We start from the raw sequence: 25,992 nt of genomic DNA on the forward strand, positions 1-25,992 counted from the left end.
GAACCACAGGGGATTTTGTCTCCGTGTCCTCAGAGAGACACAAAGAACCTCAGGTAACACAAACCAGAATGTTTAAAATGAGCAAATGCGACCTGCAGAGCCGGGCTTAGGCTTAATACCTATTCAAATATCTAAGACCCCTTCTAGCTTTAAAATTCTCCACTTCTCTGATCTTGTAGCTTCTCGTAGGGACTAAGCCTTTGAAATTTCATGCCAGGTTTCAGGGATTGAGGTTTCTGTCAAGAAAAAAAAAAAGCCCATAAACAGATATGCTGCAAAATTGAGGTTGTATCTGTAAACGCTCAGCATTTGAGAGCTGTGCCTTATATTTTCAAGAGCTAGTGGTAGTTTTCAGAGTTTCATATTTTTTGGAAGGTAAGGTAAGAGCCACAGATTTTTGATAAGCAAATCTGCTGAACAAGGCCCTGGGGAGGGGGTCCAGACAAGTTCATGGATTCCTTTCAGGATATTTATATTTACATGCAATTAGGCAGAATGTGTGTGAGGGAAGAAATGCAGGGGACAGAGGGCAGAGGTGCAAAATAAAAGGGAAAGAAAAGAAAAAGCAGCAAAGACATTCTGTAAGAGAAGAAGGAAGTGGTTTCCACCCTGTGTCTTGCATTCAGCAGCTCTGACCTGAAGGTCTAGAAGGAGATGAGAGAGTTTGCCCCTTTTCTCCAAGAGGTGATCAACTCATAATCCCAAGCTTGATACGATTATGTCATAAGCTTTGATAGTTCATTAATTTGGCTTCCACAGATACAATTGTGTTATTGCTCCAAGAATAACCCAGGCCTATATGAAATGTAGCAGCCATGCCCAGGTCTGTGACCTCCTGTTTCAAGGAACTGGCTGGCTGACATTTTATTTGAGCTCTAATACAGGTTGCCAAGCCAAGACTGTTTTCTTTGCATGGGAGGAGGTGGTCCTGTAAGATTAACTGGGAAGTTACTGGTAACATTCCAGTTACTGAATTGGAGCGGCCAGGTGTCCGTGGCTTTATCTTTTTGTTTGCAACTTTTGCAGATCTGACCAGAGTCATAAGGACTACTACCAAAGGATTATGAGCCGTTTTGGGCTTGAGACCCAGTACCAAATTTGTAAAAATGAACCAGCCTTCAGTCAGGAAGAAAAGTTTTAGATTATCTGGATGTGAGATAAATATTTAACTCCAAAAGTTTATTTGCAAGTTAAACTACTACCCCCAAGAGAGTGGAATATATCTGTCTTTCTGTCTCAATCATCTCTGGTTCCTAAAAATGCACAGGCTAAATGGAATAACCACATTTTCAAAGGTCATGCAACACAACCCATGTCAGGCAGACACATCTTCCTGCTACGTCATCAAAAACCAACCTAGTATTAAAGTTTGTAAGTCAAGAGTTATTTTACAAATAAAGTAATTCTGTAGGTACAAAAATACTTCTCAGTGTAGACTTTTCTCCTCTTTTTGATATGGCGATAAGTCTTCTCTCCATTCAAAGATATGACCATAAATCTTTAGTGCCTTTAGAACATAACACTGAAAACACACACACAAGCTCTCCTCCTAACCTAGCTATTCATAAACCAGTGAAAGGGAAGGACTGTGTTACTCAGGAATAAAATGTCGGCCCCTGAGTGTGGCTACTAACTGAAATTTAAACACAGGTTTTCAGGGGTCAAGGTGAAATGAGTAGACTGGAGCGAGGCTCCTGGTTGGTGTATTAAATCTCTGACAGTTTCCTAGAGGTAAATGTACTCATTTTGGGGAAAAGGGCTTTCCCATAGCCTAGCTATCCAGGTTACTGGGATGGGGTATTGCTAAGGAGCTCAAGTGTATAACTGTCCTTTGGACACCTAAGCCTCGGTTTTTTCACACAATATAAAATAACTTAAAGCACCAGAAGCAGTAATGGAGACCATCCAGTTTAGACCTTAAGTCTTAGCACTGGTGATACACAACAGAGGCACCTGTGCAACATACTCAGAAGATAAGACAGTCTCTTGGAAATAAGATAATATTACCATATGGAATTTTAAATATAATACCTGCATGTCATTGCTGCAATGTGCATTTTTGAGGCAGTCGTGAAACTGGTGTGTGATTGTTGGTGTGCTCTGTTGTAAATTCAAAGAGCTTGTTCAAGTTTTTTTTTTAACCTATTGTTTTCAGAGTGTCTATTTTGAATTAAAACTTGTTACACCATTAAAAAAAAAAAAAACAACTCAGGAGTGTCCTTTATAGATACACATGAAAATATTTACTGATTAAAAAAAAAAAAGCCCACAATTCAATGTCAAGGAAAAGTGACACAAAAGCCCAAATTTCTTATTTTGCAGATTCCCGATTTTCAGAGGTAAAAAAATGGATCCTAACTTGCTTCTGACCCAAAGCTATTTTTTAAATAGTTTCTCTGATCAGCCACAAGGATGTAGAGGAGGAAACACTGTAAACACTCATGGGTTTGGAGCTCACGACCTGGAAATATAAGATTATTCAATCTGAAATCCACTGAGTCTGCGTCACTTTGCAGCAAAAACATGCAATTTTATGAAAAGGACACATTGCTTTTAAGAACTTGGATGTCTGTTTCTGCATTCATTTATTCATTAGATATTATATCTACTTTGTGCTGAGGATGATAACTTGATGCCACGCACTCACCTGACTAAGTTCTCAAGTTCAGAACTGGTACCAAGTGGGAGCCATCGGTCAGAGGCCAACCCCTGTTTCCTGGGGCCTTCCTGGCTTTGGGACCTCCTCCCAGACCCTCAGTGTCAGAGCCATTCTGCAGTGGTTCTTCACCACAGTATCATGCATTCATTCAACTGACACCTTCTATCGTGCTCAAGGCATGTAAAGGCAAGGGCAGTCCTTGCCCTAAGAAGCTTAGTCCAGACCCTTCTGAAATCTTGTCCTTGAGACTGTGAGCCAGTAGAGCTTGTTTTTGTATTTACGCCACTGCAATCATACTTAGACTTTCTTCAAACTCTTCCATCTCTTCAGTTCTCCCCTCCTTTTCCTCCTCCAAGCAAGGGTTTATTTAAAAAGAAGAAGGAGAAGAAGAAGGAGATGGAGGACGAGAAGAGGAAGAACTTGGATATTTGGCTTTAGATGTGCAAAGCAATGCCAGTCATAAATGATTTATTTATTTTTCAAAACAGACTGAAAATGATTCTATTTGCTGTTAATTCAACTATAGTATAAATTGGAAAAGCCTTAAGCTTCAGTCCTTTAAAAAATATTCAGTCACATAGACCATCTACTCCAAAGCTTCCAAATCAGTGAGCTCTGACCATTTATTCAACCCCTCTGAAGTTCATAAAACAGTGACTTGTGACAAAACTTTTCCTTATAATTTACAACTCAAGCATGCTTCAGGTCAGAGACACTCCTCCATGGACATGTGTCTTTCTGAAGCAGGACTTTGGAAAGCAGAAGAATTCTGAGAGACAACTCGAGTGGGAAGGTTGCAAGCTAGACAGAACAATAATTTCTCTCAAATATCAAAATGCCAATTGGAATGGCCGCATCCCATTGAGACAACAGTGCGGTGGGCAAAACAGAATCCTTAAACTCATTATAAAGCTCACAGGTGGCTTTGGACAAAGTGGGAAGTTCAAGCATTAAGATGGGATTGCAAACTGACTTTTTAAAAAAGGCTATCTTGATGCAGTTGAAAGGAATCTAAGTGAATAACTCCCAGATAGTACAAACTACCTACGATTGAATTTTCCTCAGAATCTTTACAAGTGAGTTTCTTATGATAGTGATACATTTGTGACATAGATTTCTTTCCCTTTTATCTCTCATTATTTCTCATTGATGCCTGCAAGTCCATCATTAGACATTCCCACCTTTATCACATATTTAAATGCAACACAGAGGAGAGGCCCACTATGCCTTCTCAGTGGCCGAAACTCCCAGCTGTACTGGGAACACTTTGGTAGCTGGAATCTTGTTTTTCCCGTCTTTGGTATTCCTCACGCTGTTCAGGGCACTTGATATCACAGAATCATTAAGGTTCAAGGAACTTGACAGGTCACTGGGCCCCATCCTCTGATCACAAAGACCAAAAGGTGAAGCTAAAACTCAGAAGAAAAAAGACAACTGTCTAGAGTGAATCGGCCCATTAGTGACAAAGCTGGGACCAGAAATGGGGAGTCTGCAGGCACTTGGCAACTCACTTTGAAACTGAACAGGACCCTGTGGGCCTCCTGGACATGGAAGCCTTTCTATGTTCCCCTGTTCTTGACCTTCCCTGAGTTCCAAAAGGCAGGTTCAAACAGTTGCTAGTCAGGGAAGGGAGAGGATACAGAGACAAGGGAGGAGCAGTCAAGAAACAATAGCGGGGCTTCCCTGGTGGCGCAGTGGTGGAGGGTCCGCCTGCCGATGCGGGGGACATGGGTTCGTGTCCCGGTCTGGGAGGATCCCGCGTGCCGCGGAGCGGCTGGGCCCGTGAGCCATGGCCGCTGAGCCTGCGCGTCCAGAGCCTGTGCTCCGTAGCGGGAGAGGCCACAGCAGTGAGAGGCCGCAAAAAAAAAAAAAAAAAAAAAAAAAAGAAAGAAACAATAGCGTAGCCTTGGGGCAGGGTCCTGGTTCCGCCTCAAGGGATACACATAACCATATCTTTGAGCTCTTCTGCAGAACTAAAACACCCAACAAATGGAAGATGTTAACTACTTGATGAAGCATTCTTCATTCCAGAGAGAAGGTCACAGTTTGATAACTTAAGAGAACCACAGAAGCTCATCAGGAGATCACTCGAGGCCAGATTAAAGGAACTAGAGAAGCTCATTAGGAGGAGACCACCTGAGGCCAGATTAAAGGAGTGCAGGCCCTGCACACACCCTGATCCTTATCAGCAACCCGGCCCTTGAACCATTGCTGTAAAACTCCTCACCAAATTCCCCAGGGTGGAAACACACAGTTGAGGGTAAGAGCCCGCTGTGTCCCCATTTGCCTGGCAAAGCAATAAAGTTATTCTTTTCTACTTCAGCCAAAACCTGTCTCTAGTGCATAGAGGCCAAGTTTTCGGCATCAACTTCCCAAGCCTTTACTGAGCCCTCTGTGGGCTGGGCATTGTGCTATAGATCGGGTGCATGACTACAAATGCCTTTTCATAGAGAAATGAGTTGGTCAGACTCAGAAACCAATAGTCACAATGAATCTACCTACCTAAGTATAAACATAGAAGTTAGTTCTTAACCCTTGTGAATCCATCTAAGGAACTTAATAATTGAGATATAGAAATCATACCCTTAGAATGTTTCACCTGAAAAAAAGTACTAGAACTTAGAGCCCACAGATGTGTTTTTAAGTGAGATTCCATCAAATTTAATTTAACTTTATTAATAAAACATTTTCCCATTTATAGACTATGAATAGAGAGCTTAAGCATTTTAGTTATATAGTCAAAATTAAAGCTGTGTTTATTCATTTATTTAGTCAATTTATTACATAGGTGGGTAGATAAAGAATATAGACCCTGAAATCTTGATTTGATTAGTCCTGATGTGCAGATCTGTTTACTATTAACAACGGCTAAGTTATTAACTTTTCTAAAGGATCAGTTCATTGTCATGGATGATGGTGAATCTTAGTCAAGTGTGAACCCTTACTCCATTCAGTTTTCCATGAATTCTCTCAGATAATTAGTTTTAAGAAATATCACGACATGGCACCTTATCATTTTCCAGTCCTCCTGGGACAATCTGAAACATGGGACAAGGACATGAACCACAGAGTTCAAAAGGGAAGGGGCATTAACATCCAACCCTTGACATGCAGCCCTTGCTTCGTGGGAGCATGGAGGCTCCCTAGGTTTCTGAGTGCCCATCACCTCATGTACTTGTGGTAACTGCAATGCCTACTGCTCTGGTGTCTGGCCTTGGATTTCCCCAATAACTCGGAACTCCACACATGGTCTGTCTGGTTTATTTACACATATCTTCCTCTAGTTGATATGTGCCTTTTCCCAACTGTACTAAATGTATCCCATTTTGGAGATGGGCAGAAAATAGAATGCTTGGGGTTGAGATGTGCTACACTTCAGGGGCCTTTGTTACCCCTCATCCATGCAGACATCATGGACCAGGGTCCTTGTCCGCCCTGGGATATCACATAAATGCTGGCTCGTTTCTGAAGGCTGAGAGAGCAGAGAAGAAATTGGATCCAATTATTGGATATCAGTTGTGTGTATGTGTGTGTCTGTGTATGTGTGTATTGTTATTGCTGTTTGATCATTATTCTGGTCTCTCTTTTTCCTTCGGCTGAACAGTCACTAGCCTGTCTCTAGAGAGTTAATCCAGCCTCAAGACTGACTCAGTTCTCAGCCCTCTTTCCTCTTTCTGTCATCCATCCACATTCCCCTCTTGACATTCACAAAGGGCCAAAGCAGAGAAAGATTCCGGAACGCAGCTCTTCTCAGCACAGGCTTTGAGCTTCTGTAACTCCCATCTGTGCGGCTTCCCAAGGGAGCCCTCACTAGAGCTCTGAAGGAAGCATGGCAGAAATCCTGAGGAAAAAAATACTGAATTTTTAAGAGAGCTATATTTTTTGAAGATTTTAATAGGAGCACAGAGACTTGCATACAAGGTGCTCAATGAAAATTTGATAAATGGAAAAATAAAAGGCAAACCTGCAAACGTGTCTGGGAAATGCTGAAGCTCCTTGGAGAAATGGGGCTTTGGATGGAGGTGGCCCGTTTCCCTCGCCCTAGGCAAGGGCAGGGATCCACCATGATCTTAGATCACGTCCAGATGCGTGAGCTGCTTCCTGGGCATCTGAGTGTGGCCAGAAGCACTCCAGCTCTCAGGGGCAAGCCACCTCTTTTTTAATTTAATTAAGAGTGTGAGTGGGGAAAGAAGTTGAAAAAGAATAGATACATGTATATGTATAACTGAATCACTTTGCTGTACACCTGAAACTAACACAACATTGTTAATCAACTAGACTCCAATAGAATATAAAAATTACAAAAATAAAGTAAATAAATGCATGCCAGCACTGGAAAAAAAAAACAAAAAAGATTGTGTGTGGGGAACTGTACTCAATATTTTGTAATAACTCATAAGGGAAAAGAATCTGAGAAAGGATATATAGATATATGTATAACTAAATCACTTTGCTGTACACCCAAAACTAATACAACACTGTAAATCAACTATACTCCAATAAAAACATTTAAGAAAAAAGGTGTGTGTGGCTCACTCACAGTATTCACTAGAATAAAGCTTTACATAGTGGTTGTAGGGACACATGAAAGGAACAAAGCCAGTGCCCTGCAATCACGCTTTGTTGTTACTTCATTAGAGTGACTGTTATCCTTCATTTTTTTTTTTTCACTCAGCCACTCGTGGACCACCTTTGAAAGCTGCCTCCACCAGGCACTGGGTGGGTGGGGGGTCCTCACCGTGCAGTCAAAACCCCTATTCCTCATCTTAGTTCCCATATTGTTACAGTTCCCATTGTTACTGGGGTATAATTTTTAATTCTCTCAAGTTTTTTTTTTGTTTTTTTTTTTTTTTGCTCTTGTGTCACTTGATCCTGATATAAGTCCAGAAGAAAATAGAGGCTCAGAAAAGGTTAAAGGATTTGAGAAGGGCACACAGCTTGGCAGTAGCAGAGCTGGGTCGTATTTTGTGACAGTAAGGGCTGTATACCATTTCTATCAGCCTGTCCCCTTTTTCTTTCTAAAGAGGCCCTGCACAAGGGCAGATGATCCTCTCTGGGCAAAGGACTTTAAATTCCAAATGTGTGACTTGCAAGGCTGTGCTTTCACTAGTAACCACTGTACATAATTTTCCAATTTTCCACTGGGGATACGGTAACCATATAGGAAAAAGGATTAACTTATCTTTTTGCTCCTATTATACTAAGACTCATCCTAGTTAATTCCTCATTTAAAACCAGGGTTCTTTTGATTGTTGATTTCCAGATAATCTCCAATTATCAAAGAAATATAGATGTGATCTATATTTGATCCGATTAAGTGTTGCAAATAGTACAGGGTAGAGAAGAACCAAGCAACTGGCTTTCGATTGGACTCAGTTCTGGTTCTGAAACGAAGTGCTGACTCTTACTAACTTGTGTGATTTGGGGCAAGTGATTTAACCTTCCTGAGCCTCAGTTTCCACATCTCTAAAATGGGAAGCATAATACCTTCTTCCTGGGCTGTTGGAGAACTTATTGGAACGTAAGCTCTGTAAGAGAAGGCCGGTATCAGTCTTGTTTAACCACAGAATTCCTTGAAGAATCAAGCGCAATAAATATTTGTTGAATAAAGGATTCATTAAAATATGTAAACTGGATCAGTGCAGTACCTAGCACATCACCAATGAGTCAGAATCTACATCTAGGCTGATGTCTCCCCATTCTACTTTCTCTTTCATTTACTCAGAGGATTAGGCTCCATGGTATGTGTAAAAATAATGTTTAACGGATATAATTTGCAAGGAGGGAAGAACTTTTATAGACGCACATGCCAGAAACGTCTTTCAGAAACATGCAGGAGGGTTGTGAGGATGTCTGAGTCGCTTGGATTAACTGTAGGAAACCACCCATTCTTTATGACAGAGCGCACAGCCCATGAGCCCCACTGGAGCTGTAGAGAGTGAAGAAAGGAAGAAAGACTCTGACAGGGAGAAGCCGAGGCTGGGAGTCCTGGGGGTGACTCTCCTCTTCTTCCCCTGAGTGAAAACTCCCTCCGTGAACAAGGACAGGCTCTCGAGCCCCTTCAGGGCTCCTGGGGAAAGAGCTCCAATCCCAAATACCATCTATGATTTGTTTTCCATCGTAGGAAAAAAAAAAGGTCTGATGCTAGGCATTTAGCTCCATGGGAAACTACTACCACAAATTGAATTTTGGAAATTCAATTCCATTTAAAATGCATTAAAGTCTATTTAAAGAAACTTTCTGGGGCGTCCTTTGTTATGTGAGGAATCTCTGCGGAAAGAGGAAAAAAGCAACCCCTGATGTGTCTTTTGTGTAAATCGGGATTCACATAAATAGAACTTTCTTAAATCAAGGTGTGCGGGCCTCCTTTGCAAAGGGGTAAAGTTTCTGGAACTTCTTCAGAGCAGCTTGCACCATCCTCCCCATTGTTCAGAATCCCGGTAGGACCTCTCCTCACAACATGGAGGAAGGCTTCTAAACATGAGGGAGGCCACAGTGATATTTGAAGTAAAGGCCTCCAAGCCAACGGGGAAACTGCTTTGAGAAGAACCACTGTCAAATGGCTGTTGAAGCCACAGCACGGAATCCTCCAGAAGACGGCATCCTGGGAATAACCCACCCCATCACCATGGGAAAGGGAAACCAGAAAGCCCCCAATCAAATCCAGAGAAGCACACGCCTCTCAACTTTGAAATGCATTCAAGATACACGTGGACGGTGCAGGTATTAGCAGCATGAGGTTTTTGGTAAGACTGACCTTGGTGTTTACGAGTCGAGTGAGCTTATAGAGCAGTCATTTAATTTCTGAGCCTGTTTCTTCATCTGTACAATGGGGAAATTATGGTCCCTTCCTGTGGCGTCGTTGTGGAAATTAAATGAGCTAACATAAATAAAATAAAATTTAAGTCCAGCACCCAGGATATTGTAAATGCTCTGTAATGTTTGTTGCTATTATTATTATTATTATTCTCAATGCCACTGATTCAAATAGGAACTACAAACCATATGGAATATTTTAAGGTCATCTGATTTTTCTGTAACACCATCATTTCACACACTGTGATGACACACTGAGTGGAGTGTGTAATCAGTCCCCCTCTCTCCATCGCAGAATTCACTATCCTGTATGACAGAGCTGCTCTATCCTAAACCAGGGGCTGGGTCCTGGCCTCTTTCTCTCCATCACAACACACTGGTTCTGTGCTTCATTCTCTCAAAATCTTTTCTCAACCGAACGACAATTGTACAAGCTGATTCCATTTATGTCAGTGCTTTCAAGTGACACAATACAGCTCACTTGAGCACTTACAGACGAATTTTAATTCTAGAATTGCAGTACCACTCAGCACTCACGTTTAAGGTAGCAACGTACCCGAGCAAAGGACAAGGCCCTTATTAGAAGCAGGCTGTAAATATTATATGAGGACCCTGGTGTTTCTGCTCGGTTTAAGTTACACTGACTTCCAATCATGCATTTTATCTGTTGGCAGGAATACGTAGGTGCCCAGTGAATGTTACCTTTGGTGATAATAAAACAAAAGCCTAACTTTCAAAAGTGAAATATCCAAAAGGCCATTGTCTGCATTCTTGGCAGAGGCCAGGGAGCCAGTTTTCCCAAGTCAGCAGCCCCTGAGGAGGCTGGCCAGGGGCCAATTCCCAGGGCTGGCGCATTCCTGGGACCTGGCAAGTGGCCACTGGGCCCCTGTTTCCTTTTGCGTTCTCTTTATGTCGTGGAAAATCTTTCCCGCTTCGACCCCTCCGAGTCTTTCTTCCCCCCATCGAAGTAAAGAGAGGGAGTCACATGGGAAATGATCCCCAGCCCCTTACCCAGATCTCATCTCCCACTGCTCTGAGCTGGCACAGCTCAGAGCAAGTGAAGGCATCAGACAAACAAAGGAGGCTCTGGGGCCCGGTCCTCCAGCCTGGGGCCCAAGAGCCAGCCGGCCCCTGTGCACAGGGGGTTATTGTACACTCGCTTGGAAGACTTTGGGCACCTCTGGAAGCCTTTCGAATAAATGCCTGTTATAAATAGACATTGGCTGGGCTTCAAGGGCGACAGCAGTAGGCCAAAAGTTCCAGAAAAAATATAATGCTCCATATAAGAAGGTCTGGAGTACAGCTCAGTAATAGGGGCCTACGGACCCAGCCACGGGAGGAATAAGAAAGGAATCCAAGGTTTGGTCAGTCACAACCTGTGGTTAATACCTGGGTGAGCATTTCTGGCTGATACCATCATGGAGACACCATTCAGTTTTTACACATCATACATGAATATATGCAAACCACACATTAAAAAAACATCTTTTCTGAATGCCCCCTTCCATCTGCAGACAAAGAAACTGCCATCTGGAGGCCCCGCATCAGCCAGCTCTGCATATTTTCGGCACAGAGGAGACCGCACGCCACCCACTGTGCCGTGTGCTCTCCGTGAATCCTTTCCGTTCGTTCTTCTAACATCCCTTCCCCGGAGGAGATTAGCACCTCTGCCTATGGATGAGAGCACAGAGGCTCAGAGGAGGTAAGCAGCACGGCCAAGCTGACACAGGCCAGGCGGAACTGGGCAGGTTGAGATTCCCATCCAGTTCAGACTGATTCTCCAGCCCGCCCATGCTGTTTCCACTACATTGCACGGCCTCCGGTTCCACTGTACCCTTTAAAAGGAGTACTCTGTACACAGGGGGCTCTGAGCGCATGCTTCTTCCTGAAGGTGCCACTGCAGTGCGTATGTTTGATCAGCTGAAGTTTAGCAGGTAGGGGCTGCACCAGGGCCGGAACAGCAAGATCTTTCATTTGCATAGAGTCCTACCACCGCCAGAGCAACCTCTTGTTCTTTATTTTTTTTCAGTGCCAATGGTGACTTTATTATGCACATAAATTATGTGGAGTCACAGACTGGCTCTTTTCATCACTAATTATTTTTTTAATTGAAGTATAGTTAATTCACAATGTTGTGTTAGTTTCAAGTGTACAGCAAACGGATCCAGTTTTATATATATATATATATATATATATATATGCACACACATATATATATGTATAAAATATATATTCTTTTTCAGGTTCTTTTCCATTATTGGTTATTACAAGATATTGAGTAGAGTTCCCTGTGATGTACAGTAAGTCCTTGTTGTTTATGTACTTTATATACAGTCGTGTGTATCTGTTAATCCCAAACTCCTAATTATCCCTCTCCGCTTTCCCCTTTGGTAACCATAAGGCTGTTTTCTATGTCTGTGAGTCAATTACTGTTTTGTAAATAAGTTCATTTGTATCATTTTTTAGATTCACTTATAAGTGAGATCACATGATATCTGTGCTTCTCTGTCTGACTTGACTTAACATGATAACCTCTTGTTCTTTATTTTACTTTGCCCTCATGGCAGCCCCACTATTGAGCACACAGATTCAGAGAGTTTCAAAGACTTGCCGAAGGCCACACATCTACTAAAGGGGTCACCTCAAGTTCAAGCCTACAGACTTCAAGTTCTAATGCAGTGATTAATCCACTATATTGCATGCCTTGTACTCCAGCCACCAGACAACACGTACATAGCTCTGTACCGGGCATTTTTATCAGGACCCTGGAAGACAAGACCGTGCTCCTGGCCACATGCAACTTGTCTTCTGAAGGTGTGACATCATATTGTTCAGGTCAAACCAAGTTGGCGAATCTGACTAGAAAGTAACCGGCAGGAACCCATTTCTAACAACATACAAATAATAAACTAGTCTGACTTAGGATAGTGTTATCTTTTCATACCAGAAATGTCAGAAGAGAGGGACTGAGGTGGGGCATCTATTACACAGGATACATATACTGAATACATCCTGTCGGCCCCTACACACCCACTCTCCACCCTTCTCGACCCTGCTCTGGGCCCCAGATGCTCTGAGGGTCCCCTTTCTCTCTGGTTTCCAACTGGGTTTGACAAATGGGAGGTGCCAGCAGGAGCCTGGAGAGTGGGAGGGGACCATGGTGGGAGTTTTCACGTCCTGGTCCTGATCCCCTCCCTGTTGGTTGTCTGCGTCCTTCCATCTAAGGTGACATCTCCTGCCAAGTATCTCCCTCCCTATGGCCACATGGTTCTCTGGTCACCTCCTCCTCTCCCCTGCCCTTTCAGGCCTAGCATGGTAATGGCTCCCCACTTGTTTCTAACCTCGGGTGCTGCACTATGGTCATGTAAGTTCCCTGCATCCCATCACCCCTTGGTAAAAAGGCTCTTTACTAAACTCTCCTCCATCATGTGGCTCAATGTGCCATCTGTTTCCTTCTAGAACCTCGATGGATGTAGTAAGTAAGGAAACAAGATTGTGGATGAACCGTCTTGGTAGGCAAAACTTTGTAGGCAAAATAGGTCCTCCTAAAAGGATGACAAATGCTAACTGTATGGTCAGGCCACTCAAGATGGCTGTTCTCTTGCTCTCTGTACATCCCCTGCCCGACCAGTGAGTACTTCACCTACACCCTTCTCACGTGACTGACCCTCCTGCATACGTGCGCCAGGCCCCAGCTAGCAACTGTTCTTATCAAAGGGGCGGTGAGAGGCGTGTCCCTCTACTAGTTTCCCTGGTAACTAATTCCCCTATAACTGGTAATCTCCCCTCCCCACCCCAGGAGCTAAGACTGCCTCCATGCGTGTGCTGCACAGGGTAGGGTGTCCCTCCAGGGCCTTGCTTCACACGTGTAAACTCCCCCATCCGTTAAACCACTGATGTCTCTGTTGCTGACTCCGGGCTCTTTCTTCGGCCTTGAAGCTGGGCAAGCACAGGCCTTATAGGCCTGCGGGGTGCAGCCCAACACTGACCATGTGAGTGAGTTACCCTCACTTCCCCCTTGCTGCACCTCGCCAAAGAGGAATGAGATCAGATATTCTGTAGAACTGCAAACTTGGCCCAGGAGATCTCCAAATAGCTCCTCCCACCGCCATCTAGCTAGGAATCCATCCAGGGAGGAAGGATGGACGGTCAGCTCTAGCTGCATCCCAGTCGTATCTAGTCGGTGCCTTCAAGGACGTCAGCTCAGCATTGTGCCCACCCACGCCGATTCCTGCCAGCCTTCGAGGCCTCACCGTCTCCAGGGGTGGCAGGCCTCTGACCACAGCTCTTCCTCACAGAAAGGCCAACAGCCCCTGAGCCTGCTTATTGCTGGCTCTGACAGATGGATCCCAGAATTCACTAGACCAAGTGATTTTATTTCCCTCAACACATGCGTGAGAGCCGTCAATGGATTAACTCTATTAGGAAACCTACCAAGCTGAAGACAACTGCTTCAAACTAAGAACCAAAAAGGTGCTGAAAGACAGAAGGCAAGCAAACCTCAGAGGCATCTTTGGAAATGGACAATTATGATCCATTAAGCCTAGTTAAGGGACTGAAATTTATGAGGAGGAAACATCTGGAGCTGCCTGGAATGCAAAGGAACCAGAAGGAACCACTGTTTGGGCTTGTAGAAAGCAGCCCAGACAAATGGGATTCTGTGTTAGGTGAAAACTGCAAAATTCGTATTAAGTGAAGCGTTTTAATGTGACGGCTCCTGGATTTGCTCTTGAAATATTCATTGAAATTGGGATGAATATGAGGACTGTCATATGAACAGAAAACTGGCAGGCAGATCACAAACACTGGCTAAGCTGAGCCAAGTCAGTGGAACACGGCGATGCAACAGAAATTAATGAAAATGCTGCCAAATTCATAGCCATGAGCCCTGTGGATGCTTAATAAATAGTAATTGATAATAATGAACTAGAGTACAGGGTGGTAAATTAGTGTGAGACAGTTAAGCTGCTGAAATGCAGCTAATATATATATAGTTGGTATAACACACACTGATAAATGAATATGAAGAAAGGAAAATAAACGTGATTTATCTGTGAGGTGCATTTTGCCTGGCACCAGGATGTGTGGGTAAGAGAATATTAATAGAAGGGTGGGGAGGCGTGGCTAGAGGGGACAAAGGGAAAGTTAAGATGATAATTCAGGATCACAACAGCACTTTCTTAGGGTCTCGGCAGTTCCTGCCAGGCGCCTTGGAGTTATATTGTTCTTTGAAGACACTGTGGCTTTCTCAATAAATTTCTGCTTCCAGGCACTCAGAGACACTATAGATTAATCTGGACCAACTTCCTAGAGGGGCATATGAAAGCTCTCCTCCTTGGGAAGTCCGCCCTGATCAATATAGCCAGAGAGAAACCTCTTCTTCCTAAATCCCATCACTGCAGGTATTACTATGATTTCTGTATATGTGATTAGATTTTTTAAGCTTTGTAAAGCAGAAACCATGCCTTGCATTCTTAGCACTCACCCCACCGTGCTTCAAACCTAGCAGGTGCTCAATTCCTATGCTGATCCATTAGAAACTCTGGAAAGGAAAGCAAGCACCTATCAGAGAGGATACCCAGCTACCTTTTGGGTTTGAGGACCTGCTTCTAAGGAGACTGATGAAAGCTCTACCTCTTGTTATGGACAAAGCACTCAAGAGTTCGCCGCGGCAACGATCCTAGGCTACCAGAGGATGATGCAGAAAACTCAGTTGCCATGGAAACTTGTATGATCTGATGACTCCCATTATTGAAAGATGGTGAGATACCAGGAGAATGACAAGCAGATCTCTGATCCCTAAAACAACACAGAACATGCTGAGCAAACGTTTTTGCTCATTTGTACTTATTTCTTCTGTAGATGCAGTATTATTTCGTCATCTACCCATAACACAGCATTTGCAAAGGCTTTCAAAATGTTTCCCGTTTTGATTTAGTGATCTCTGAGACACTACTTAGGCACAAACCTACCTCCGAGGCAGGCAGACGGCACTCATGGCAGCAGCTGAGCACAGGTGATGGAATCAGGTGCTGCTGAGATCCTGCTGTGTGACCCGGGCAAGGGATGCCATCTGTATGCAGGTGCTATGGACCAGACTTGCTAGATTAATGGCAGGTGGAGCCACTTAACCATTCTTGAGTCAGATGTCTTTGAGAACCTGATTATACCTGTGGACTTGCTCCCCAGAAAAATACACATATGCATATATATATATATATATAGAATCTAATATAATACATTTCAGAGAAGTTAAACCTCTGCAATCTTCTCATAAATTTGCCCTATCAAGTACCTTGGGACTCAAGAGGGCCCAGATACCAAGTTAAAAGTCTCTGATGTATAATAATAAAAACTTTACACACACATTAGACTCATCCTGGGGCAAACCAGAAAAGCAGGGTGTCATCTGCTCTCTCAACCTTCCCAACCAGCACTCAGTGCCTTCTCCAGGTAGTTCCATCTTCCCCCATATCCAGTGTCTCCTGCTGGTGGCTGCTTGCCCATGAACGGCCTCTCACTGGTACATTCACTCACTCATTCATTCATTTCACGGAGTGTTTTCCATGCGTCAGACTTTAGGGATGCAAATGTGAGTATGACAATGCTCTTGTCTTCAAGGAGCTTACAGTTCAGTTCAGTCAGGATTGACTGTGCTCCCCAGGGGACAATCAGCCATGTCTGGAGACAATTTTGGTTATCACAACTGAAGGAGGAGAGCTATCGGCATCTAGTAGGTAGAGTCCAGGGATGCTGCTACACATCCTACAAAGCACAGGACAGCCACCACAGCAAAGAAACACAGGCTCCAGAATGTCAGTAGTGCCTTGGTTGAGGTTCTACAGTAGACAGGCATGTGCCCAAGTGGTAAATGCAGAGATAAAGGTCAGCAGTGAGTATTATGGCAACTCAGGAAAGGACATTTTAATAAGAACTTGGGAAGATACCATTACGATGGCAGTCTGCCTGATTTTCAGTGAGTAGAGAAAGGAAATAAGAAAGGAGAGAAGACTCATGCAGGGGGAGCCATCACCATAATAAAGGCAGACCCTCCTTTGGGCAGCATCCGATGAAGGAGCACCAACTGCAGAGGGTGGGCGAACAAATGACATATTTTGGGAATCTCCTCATGGGAAATGATGCTGGCTCCCTAACCATCTCCATCAGCCAGTGGCTCAGTCAGAAGAAGGTACAGCCATTTGGTAGGATCATCACTCAAGTTATAAAGCCTGTTGCATACTGGGGGTGCTATATGTGGAGGTACCCCATCATTCACCAGTTCCTCCCTACTCTACTGCCATTCTAATCAATAATTCCACCTTGGTTTGTACATGTCACACCACAATCAGTCCTCATATGGCTAAAAATATTAAATTACAGATCTATGATATTATATATATTATATATATGTATATATATTATAATGTATATATCACATTTATATATATATATGTAATAAATTTTAATCTCTATAGAAGTTGGTTCCAAGACCCGGTTAATCTGAAAAAGCACAAGACAAGAAACTAAGCCTAGACCAAGTTTTGACACATGCATTTCTTATTCTTTATAAACACCCCGCCTCCAACCTCTGCCCCTTTGACAATTCTTTTGTCAAAATCAGGCTTCTGATACCAGGAGGCAGAAATATGGCAGATGTGCTAGAGGACATGTAAACCTCTAGCCCTGTTGAGGCTGGGGTTCTTTAAGGTGGGAAGCATCATGTGAGGAGCTCCCAGTCACTGGCAAAAAAGGTTTTCTGCTTCCAAGCTGTACAGCACAGCATAGTCTAGAGGTAGACACACCTGAGATGAAATCCCAGCTCCGTCACTCACTCTAATTCCCTTTGCAGTCCTATAGCGTTGAGGAAGTTGATGAGCTTATTAAGCTTCTGATTTCTCATTTGTAAACAGGAATAATTAGAGTTCTTACCTTAAAGGGTTGTCCTGAGTATTACATGACAGTTTCCACCTAAAGCACTGAGCGGAGTGCCTGGCACACAGTAAGCCTCAAAAAATTGCCGCTATTATTACTAAGGGAAGGAAGCCCTCCTGGTCGACATTCAATGCATGATTCTCTGCCTGAACACTGTCTGCAGGTGGCTTCTGTGTTCGACTCAGCCAGCCCCACTGCTGACACACTGCAGGCCCACCACCTGGGCATAGTCTACAGCTGCTCCTGTGTCCGATTCTCCATTCAGACTCCGTCCTCAGCAGCAGCATTGCTCAAATCTTTAATCTCCCTCCCAGCGTTGTTCTTGCTGGGTTCTGATCTCTTTCCGTTTGTCCGGAGCCCCTTTACAATGCTTCCCCACCAAGTGTTGTGGGCTGTGCCCACCTGGCCAAGCCTCCCCTGTCTTCCCCCAGATCATCTGCCCGAAATCTATCCATAGTCCCCAAGGATCTGTGCTGCTGGAGGGCAGCTGGACAGGGCATTTCTCCAGCGTTCTCTTGACCTGCCATGATGGACTCAGCTAGGCTGGTGGGCAGATCCACTGGGTAACTATCCATATAAGGATCTTACACTTCTTAAACTCTACCACTCTACCCACTTTCAAGGGGAACAGTCAAAGATTCAGCATGCCACTTTAGAAAGGTTACTAGCCCAGACCGAAGCTGGCCTATTCTCCACTGTTGCTTTTTCCTTAAAAAGGGGCCTTGGTTGGATCCTCAGACATCACCACACCTTCCAACATCTGGCTCTGGTGCGTGGTCTGTTCTTAGGACATCTAGGAGACGGCTAAGAGAACTGTCCTTTTTTTAGGGGGAATGAAGCAGCTGGGAAATAAAAAGCTCGCTCTCATTCCTTGACCTTCCTCCACTTGATGCTCATTTGGGAAATCTCAAACAATCTTGACATCAGAGAACAAACGTCAGGCTTTCCAGAGGGCAGCTTGGTCTTTGCCCAGTGGTCAGAGGCACTGAGTAAACCCTGCTTTATATATGCTTCCTTTAGTAGAAGGGGTCAAGGGTAGCTGGGATTTGAGTAGCTAGAAACCTTCTCCAGCAACCTGGTAGTTTCTGCACAGCATCCCTCTGGTGAAGGGTAGTCTAACTATAGCACCAACAAAGTAGCGGTAGCTACAGAAATGCCTGGAGCATTTACAAGATGCAGATATTTGCCTGAGTACTCACAATCCAATGGCTGCTGTGAACAGCACTAACCATGCCCATACTTTGCGTTTAGAAAAAGTCTCAGCGAGTTTGGAGCTTTCTAAAACCTTTCCCTTTCCTCAACTTTTTGAGGACCTGCATCTTTGCATGACGCCTCAACCCGCCTCTTTGCCTGCCTCGGGGTACTATCTGTCCTGAGGGTAAACACAAATCACTACTCAGAAAGTTAGCACTCAGGAAAAGCCAACATGGACCCTCAAGTTTCCCATTTCTCTAACGTGTGCAGAAAGCCTTCAGAATCCAGCCTGCTGCTGTCTTTGTAAATAAAGTTTTATTGGCACATAAGCCCCACTCACTGATTCCTGTCTTGTCTGTGTCTGCTCTCCGTTACGACCATAGAGTTGAGTTGTTGTGACTGCTCATTGAGCCTGCAAAGCCTCAACTGTTCACTCTGTGGCCTTTTACAGAGTTTGCTGACGCCTGCTTTGAATAACTTCCAGTCACTAAACGGGGTGGCGGGGTCGGGGGGGATGGAATAACTGAAGATAAAACAACAGAAATTTAAATTTGCATGTCAGTCAGGGCTCTGTGTGTGTGTGTAAATAAAGAGATTTATTATGAGAGAATGTTCTGTGCTTACGGAGGCTGAGAAGTCCCATAGCTGTCTGGGAGCTGGAGGCCCAGGAAAGCTGGTGGTGTAGTTGACTCCAAAACCCAAGGCCTGGGAATGAGGGAGCCAATGGTACAGGTCTGAGTCCAAAGGCCTGAGAACCAGGAGCACCCATGTCTGAGGACAGAGAAGGTGGATGTCCCATCTCATGCAGAGAGCAAATTCGCCCATCCTCTGCCTTTTTGTTCTGTGCAGGCCTTCAACAGATCAGATAACCACCCACACTGGTTAAGGCAGTCTTCTTTGATCAGCCTACCAATGCAAATGCTAATCTCTTCTGGAAGCATCCACACAGACACACCCAGAAATAATGTTTTGCCAGCTATCTGGGTATCCCTTAGTCCAGTTGAGTTGACATATAAAATTAACCATCACAATTTGATATAAGGAAGAAGTTTTCCTGGGAAAAAAATAATTCAGCAATGAAATGAGGTGTCACCAAGGGGTTTAGGACAATCTCCTTGGGTTGCCTTTCTTTTTTTAAAAAATTTATTTTTATTTTTTGGCCGTGCCATGCAGCATGTGGGATCTTAGTTCCCCAAGCAGGTATTGAACCCGTGCCCCATGCATTGGAGGCGTGGAGTCTTAACCACTGGACCCCCAGGGAAGTCCATCTTTCTTCTCTTCTATCCCAATCTTTACCCACCGAATTCTCACCATTGCTTCGAAGCACAGATCTAACAACAGCTACTGCACGGTGCCTCCTTACATCCTCCCAGAATGATCTCAAGTCCTGTCACTGTCAATGTCACACTTGTGTATCTTCTCCATGTTATGTTATTTTTCCTGCTTATTAGATCAGCTTCTACAAATAAACTGTAAACACTTTGAGAAGGAATATTTCCTCATATCAGTCAGGGTCACCCTGCAGGAAAAAGATGACACACTCAAACCACTTAACTGAGGAGATTTTGGTAAAGGAACTATTGATTAAAGTGTGGGTACACCTAAAGCAAACCAACATGAGATGGGCTGGCAACACCCAGGAGTCATGACTACCAAAAAGCCTGAAGGGGCCTGGGGAGAGAGAAGGTGCCAGAACACAGAGAGCTGTGGTTGTAACTGCAGCTAAAGTTGTGGGAGAGAGCTGCCCAACAAAAGCTGTGGCCCTAGGCAGAGTAGTCCAGTCACTGTGGTCCACAGCCAGGCAGGGAGAGAGCAGGAAAACAATGACCTCGACTTCTCTTTCCTCCCAACCTGTGATGTCCTTCTAGGTCATCCCATTGGCCAAACTCAGTGAGATGTCAGAAGCCCAGGGATTCTTTTAACAGGGTCCACGTGGTACATCCTCCAGGGGTGCACAGCCAGGTAGAGAAGGATGGACTGGATCTGGAGGGGGAAGTGGCAACTACCCAGCACATCCCATGGCTACTAAAGCATCTTAAATATAAAGCAGGTTTTCAGGGATGTTTGTTGATTGACAGAGTTAATGGGAACCTGTGGAAGACCTAATTACTCTAATGATTTGGATGCAAACCATCCAGAGGCTGATGGATGAAATGAAGGACCTGTGATAGGGCCTCCCTGCTGCCACGAGTCTATCAAAAGTGCACTCCGTCAGATGTGAGGATCTAGTATGGCCACTGTTTTGTCTTCCTTTCAGTGGAGGAGAAAAGATTGGGGACCACATGGAATTCATCACTCATGAGAGAAACTGTTACTCCTATCTGCGCTTAAACGCAAAAAGTATTTCCCCCCCCAAATTAAAAGAGAATCTTTGCTCTTGAAATGTGAGCTGGAAAAACGTTCACTCCCTGGCCTGCTCATCAGCTAAATGCTACCACAGCTACAAGTGTCAAATAGCTATACACGCAGCCTATTTGCAGAGATGATTCCTGAAAAAAAAAAAGCAGTGTGAAATGCTGACTTTTTCTGATCAAAAAGCATCCTGGGGTGGGCTGAAGAGTTTCAGGTCAGGAAGAGGCCCCAATTTCTGGGGTGATTTTTATTGTTATCAGAGAGAAGACTGTACTTTCCATGAATACGCAGCTACTTGGCATACTCCTACCGGGAGAGGCCAACATGTCCTCGCTTGTCTTTCTCTCGGTGTCTTTACCCCTCACATTGAAACATATTTTTCATTTCAGTTTCACTTCCCCTGTCACGTTCTTCTTTAAAAGGATGATTCATCAAGTCAAAAATCAGCAACATCAAAGAATACTTTAGGGTTACTAGGGTGCACGCATGCCCAGACACACACACACACACACTCAAACCCTCCCATGTGTCACGTCCTGAAAGCAAAATTGTGACTAAGGACCACAAACTCACATCCCCCAGTTGGAGCTTTTTTTCAGTACTTGGACTGTGAGGGTTTTTTATTCTGTGGTTCCTCCAGCATAAAATTTTTAAAACTGTTGCATGGGAGCTACTCAACACTTCATGACTTGATTATGTGAAATAAAAAGTGTAATGAAGTTAATAGTGCCTTGTTCTTGCAGTACATTCTAAGGAATTTTTTGCCTGCAAAATCTGAAAGCAGAAATTACCTCTGGGCCCTCTGACTCTCAAAGATATGGGTCATAACGATTATGACAGTGGAATGTCAAGACTTAAGAGTTTAGTATGTTTTTCTTTCCTCTGCTCAGTTTTCCAAAGGATCTTCTCTTACTGGATTATTATTAGAGAATGAAAGACAAAGAACTGAAGTGACACGTCAGAAACCTCACTTCTACTCTTGGTTGTATCCTACTTGGGCAGCCTCAGGAAAAGCATTTAAACTTGCTGATTATTAACTACTTTTTACGCAGAGTGAGGGGACTGGATAACCCATTCCCAATTTGGATTCTACGATTTAAAAATAACATAGGGGCTACCCTGATGGCGCAGTGGCTGACAGTCCGCCTGCCGATGCAGGGGACACGGGTTCGTGCCCCGGTCCGGGAGGATCCCACATGCCGCAGAGTGGCTGGGCCCGTGAGCCATGGCCGCTGAGCCTGCGCGTCCGGTCCTCAACGGGAGAGGCCACAGCAGTGAGAGGCCCGTGTAACGCAAAAATAAATAAATAAATAAATAAATAAAAATAAATAAATAAATAAAAATAACATAGAATAGAAATAAATAAACAAATAAAATAAAAAATAAAACTACCATAGAATAGAATAATAAAAATTTTTTAAAAATGACTTGGGAATGAAGAGTGCGTGATATAGTGCCAAGTGTTTCTTTCTTTTTTTTTTCCTTGTATTTCGCAGCGACCCTGATCTAGAATCATCCCTGTGTGCTTCTTGCCTAGTTATTTGTGTGGTTTCAGCACAGAGCCAAAGAGGAGGACAAGATCTTGGGTTCAAGTCCTTTACAGGCCACTCAGCTTTGATCTCTTCCCCCATTTGTGTCTGTCTCTCTGACAGTCAGAATAAACTTCACTAGGGTCTTTCAATGGATCTCACACCCTAAAAACCAATCCTCTTGCTGTCATTGTCCCAATAGTGGCATCTTATGTGAGGGAAAAACGTAACGGTAAAATGGAAAGCAAAATCATAGTCACATGGCCTACCCTGTATAACGATGAATAGCATTCAAGCATCCCTGTACCTTGGGCCACATAGTCATAGGAGAACAAATTCTTTTTCAGGATTTTCCCAACAGGCACATGCAGATGTCACATTCAATCTGCCTCTAGTAAATAAGGAAGACATTTCACTAGTGTAAAAACTCTCCTAAGCATCATTTAGGGAGATTTAACAGGATGACATTTCTCAGGTGGTACCAAGCAACAAGTTCTCCTTTTCCCAATGTTCTTTTGTGCTGTAAGTCAAGAAACAGATCCACAGTCCCCCCAGGACTCAGGCTAGAGCCACATGCCAATGGGAACGCAAGCTTGATTTGGGATTTTCAGCCAGCACAGGTAATACGACGGCTTTGATTTATGCTCACGGTCAAGTCAGTCCTTAAGGAAAATTTAAACATGGCAAAAATTTCATTGAATCTCCTTCTCTGATTTTCAGATGCCCAGTGCCCTCGTGATAATCCACGTCCCCTCCCCTCCTGGCCCCAGCCCAGCCTTGCATGCTGGCACTCTGTGCTCTGTATCCTTTTCCTTATCAACTCCCTCAACAAAATTCTGCTCATCTGTCTGACATCTGGGAACGATCCAAGACCTTTTTATTAATGAGTGCTACTGTGAATGATTAAAAGACAATAGCTTAGCATGCTTGCTTTTATAGGGTCTTTGTATCTTCTCTGGGACCTAAGGCCAAATTGGGGGCTTTAGGGATTAATCAGCAAGGATGATACTTCTGGGTTAAGAGAACCTTCCTTGGGCTGCTCCTACTATATATACTACATGAGTGCCTAGCTAGGCATAAGACGGGCCTTACTGGCAGGTTGGTATGTAAGAAGTATTTCCTTTGGCAAAGAAAAAATAGGAGAGGCTGAGAAATTATCTTTTTATCCTAAGTTTCCCTAGAAGTTGCAAAGGGTATAGACATATAAACACACACACACACACACACACTATTTTCACTGCACTGTACCTGGAGACGGAAACACCTCAGAACTGAGAAGAGGGCACGCCACCTGGGAGGAGAACTTAAAACCCTATAAGAGTTCTTAGCCTCTGAAGATATGCTGCTCAGTACAGAGCTCACAGAGACACAGAAGAACTAGACACAAAAGTTAAATGCAACTCTTTTGCTAATTCCCAGAAACTTACATTTATGAACAGTTTGTGACGTGAAGCCTCAGCAGTCACAGGGTAAATAGCTAATCTAGACACGGACACAGCAAGACCTACAGCAGCAGAACTGGAAAAGGGCAACTAATAAATCAACAAATATTTTATTGGATACTTACTCTGACCCCAACTCCAGGTCAGAAGCTGGGAGGACACAAATGAATAAAGCACATCCCTAACTGTCATGCCAAAGAAGGTACTAAGCTACCTTTCTACTTGAGTAGATGACCAAAAGAGTAAAGAATGACTTGCTTCATTTGATTTCTTACTCTGTTCAGATGCATCATGGAGTAGGTGACCCCAAACATCTCAGCTCAGACTGTGAAAGACTGGCCAACCTTCAGAAATCAGTGACTTAGTCTACTTCCTTGGACTAACCAGATTCTCATACATGAAAGCAAACCCAACCAAACTGTTGAGAATGATGCTCATCAGTATTCAAACTTTTAGAAAGAAAGTTTATGGACCATTGAACAAATTTACATACCCAAGATCTCAGAGATTTTCTTCACTCTTCAGTATTTGAAACTCTACTGAATTCTTGTTCAACTTACCCCCAGAGTTAAGATAAACAGGTGATAGAACAACTATATACTAGCTTGGCATTTGGTATCAGCTGTACAGTAGGGTTTTTGTATGGGTTAAAGTTTACTTCAGCTGGAATTAATGTAATTATATATAATGCTGACAGATTATGACATTTGCCTATTAGGACACTATACAAACATTCCAATAGTTTGCTGGCTTTTGACTTTGTAAAAAATAAGTGAAACAAAAATCCCAGGAGATATTGTTAATAGGGTAACTGGAATAGAGGTTTTGAAAGCACAGGGTTCAGGAAATCACAGTCAAAGAATAATGCATTTTAAGCCAAAACATATAGTGGTAAATGAATATTTAGTACTTACCACAAGACTGCTATCTAGAGACAGCCTTTTTCCAAAGTCCCTTTTCTCAAGCTGTCTCTTTCCCTCCATGAGTGAAGTTATTTATTTTCCTTTGTGATTTATAAGAATTCCCCTTCTGTTTCCAGGGTCACTGCAAAAAGTGAACATGTGTTTTACTATCCGAGCGAACAGTGTTTAGACCCCTGCTGTTCACTTTCTAACCAGGAGCAAGTGTTGAAGCCAAAAATACCCAGACCCAAATCATAAGTTTAGAACTGGGTTCTCTAGACTCCAAAACCCTCTCCCGCTGCCAAGGTCAGAGTCGTCTTTATGGAGGCCCCTGTGTTTTCACAGGTTTTACTAATGGAGTCGCGGAATGGGTTTGCAGGTCTAATCAGCAGACTGTGGAAAAAAGCAAACAGTCAGTTTCATGCCACACTTGCTTCACACCCGTCCTCTCTCGATCCACCAGCATCATTGTGTTGCTGTGCACAGGGATGCTGTCCACAAATTTCATGAGAGCAAATGGACAAAGCCATGCTCCATATCCAAGAGCTGTGGAATCCAAGGCCCAGTAAGGGGAAACTGAAACATGAACACTATTGTCAATATTTAATTTAAAAATACTTAATTTAAACCTATTTAAGGAACATTACAAGAGACATTTGCTTTGGAAAAGGTTGAATCAGCATGAATGGTCATGGCATCATTATCGTGAGTAAGTATTTGAACACCCACTGCATTTCACCAAATCAGATAGAGTTAATCCCTGCACTCCACTGAGATTGCTTGTTCTAGAATGACTTGGTATTCTGGTTAGTAAGGGTGCATTAGATGTATTAAACACTAGCTTCCAGTTTTTACCAAGATGTAAAATGCTTGAAATGAAAGAAATAGGTTTGAACCCAGACTTTCCTACCCATTAGCCAAGTGACCTTGGACAAGTCATTTAGGCTCTCTGAAGCTCATCTTTCTCCACTGCAAAAACAGATAACAAATGGCCATCAAATGATGTATATAAAAATGGTTTAAAGGTAATAAATGACAACTTACATTTAAGTTCTAATTATGCACGGATAACATTAAAAACCAGTTAACCTTAAATACAAGTCGACATAATTTAATATGCCTTTGATGACTCAGAAGGCACTTTGAGGTACAGAAATTGCTCATAA

At 43.5% G+C, this 25,992-nt stretch overlaps 1 protein-coding gene across 1 annotated transcript in view; it reads right to left on the reverse strand.

Annotated features, from left to right (window-relative positions):
- NCKAP5 (NCK associated protein 5) overlaps positions 1-24,907 on the reverse strand; it is a gene marked incomplete at both ends in the record, with an annotated part of 941,793 nt that extends 916,886 nt beyond the window's left edge. The window contains one exon of the mRNA XM_079709823.1: positions 24,839-24,907. Coding sequence (XP_079565949.1) covers positions 24,839-24,907 — 69 coding nt within the window. The remainder of the gene's footprint in view (positions 1-24,838) is intronic.
- Positions 24,908-25,992: the final 1,085 nt, after the last annotated feature.

This window comes from Hyperoodon ampullatus (genome assembly GCF_949752795.1).
Source record: "Hyperoodon ampullatus genome assembly, chromosome: 8".
NCBI classification, from domain to species: domain Eukaryota; kingdom Metazoa; phylum Chordata; class Mammalia; order Artiodactyla; family Ziphiidae; genus Hyperoodon; species Hyperoodon ampullatus.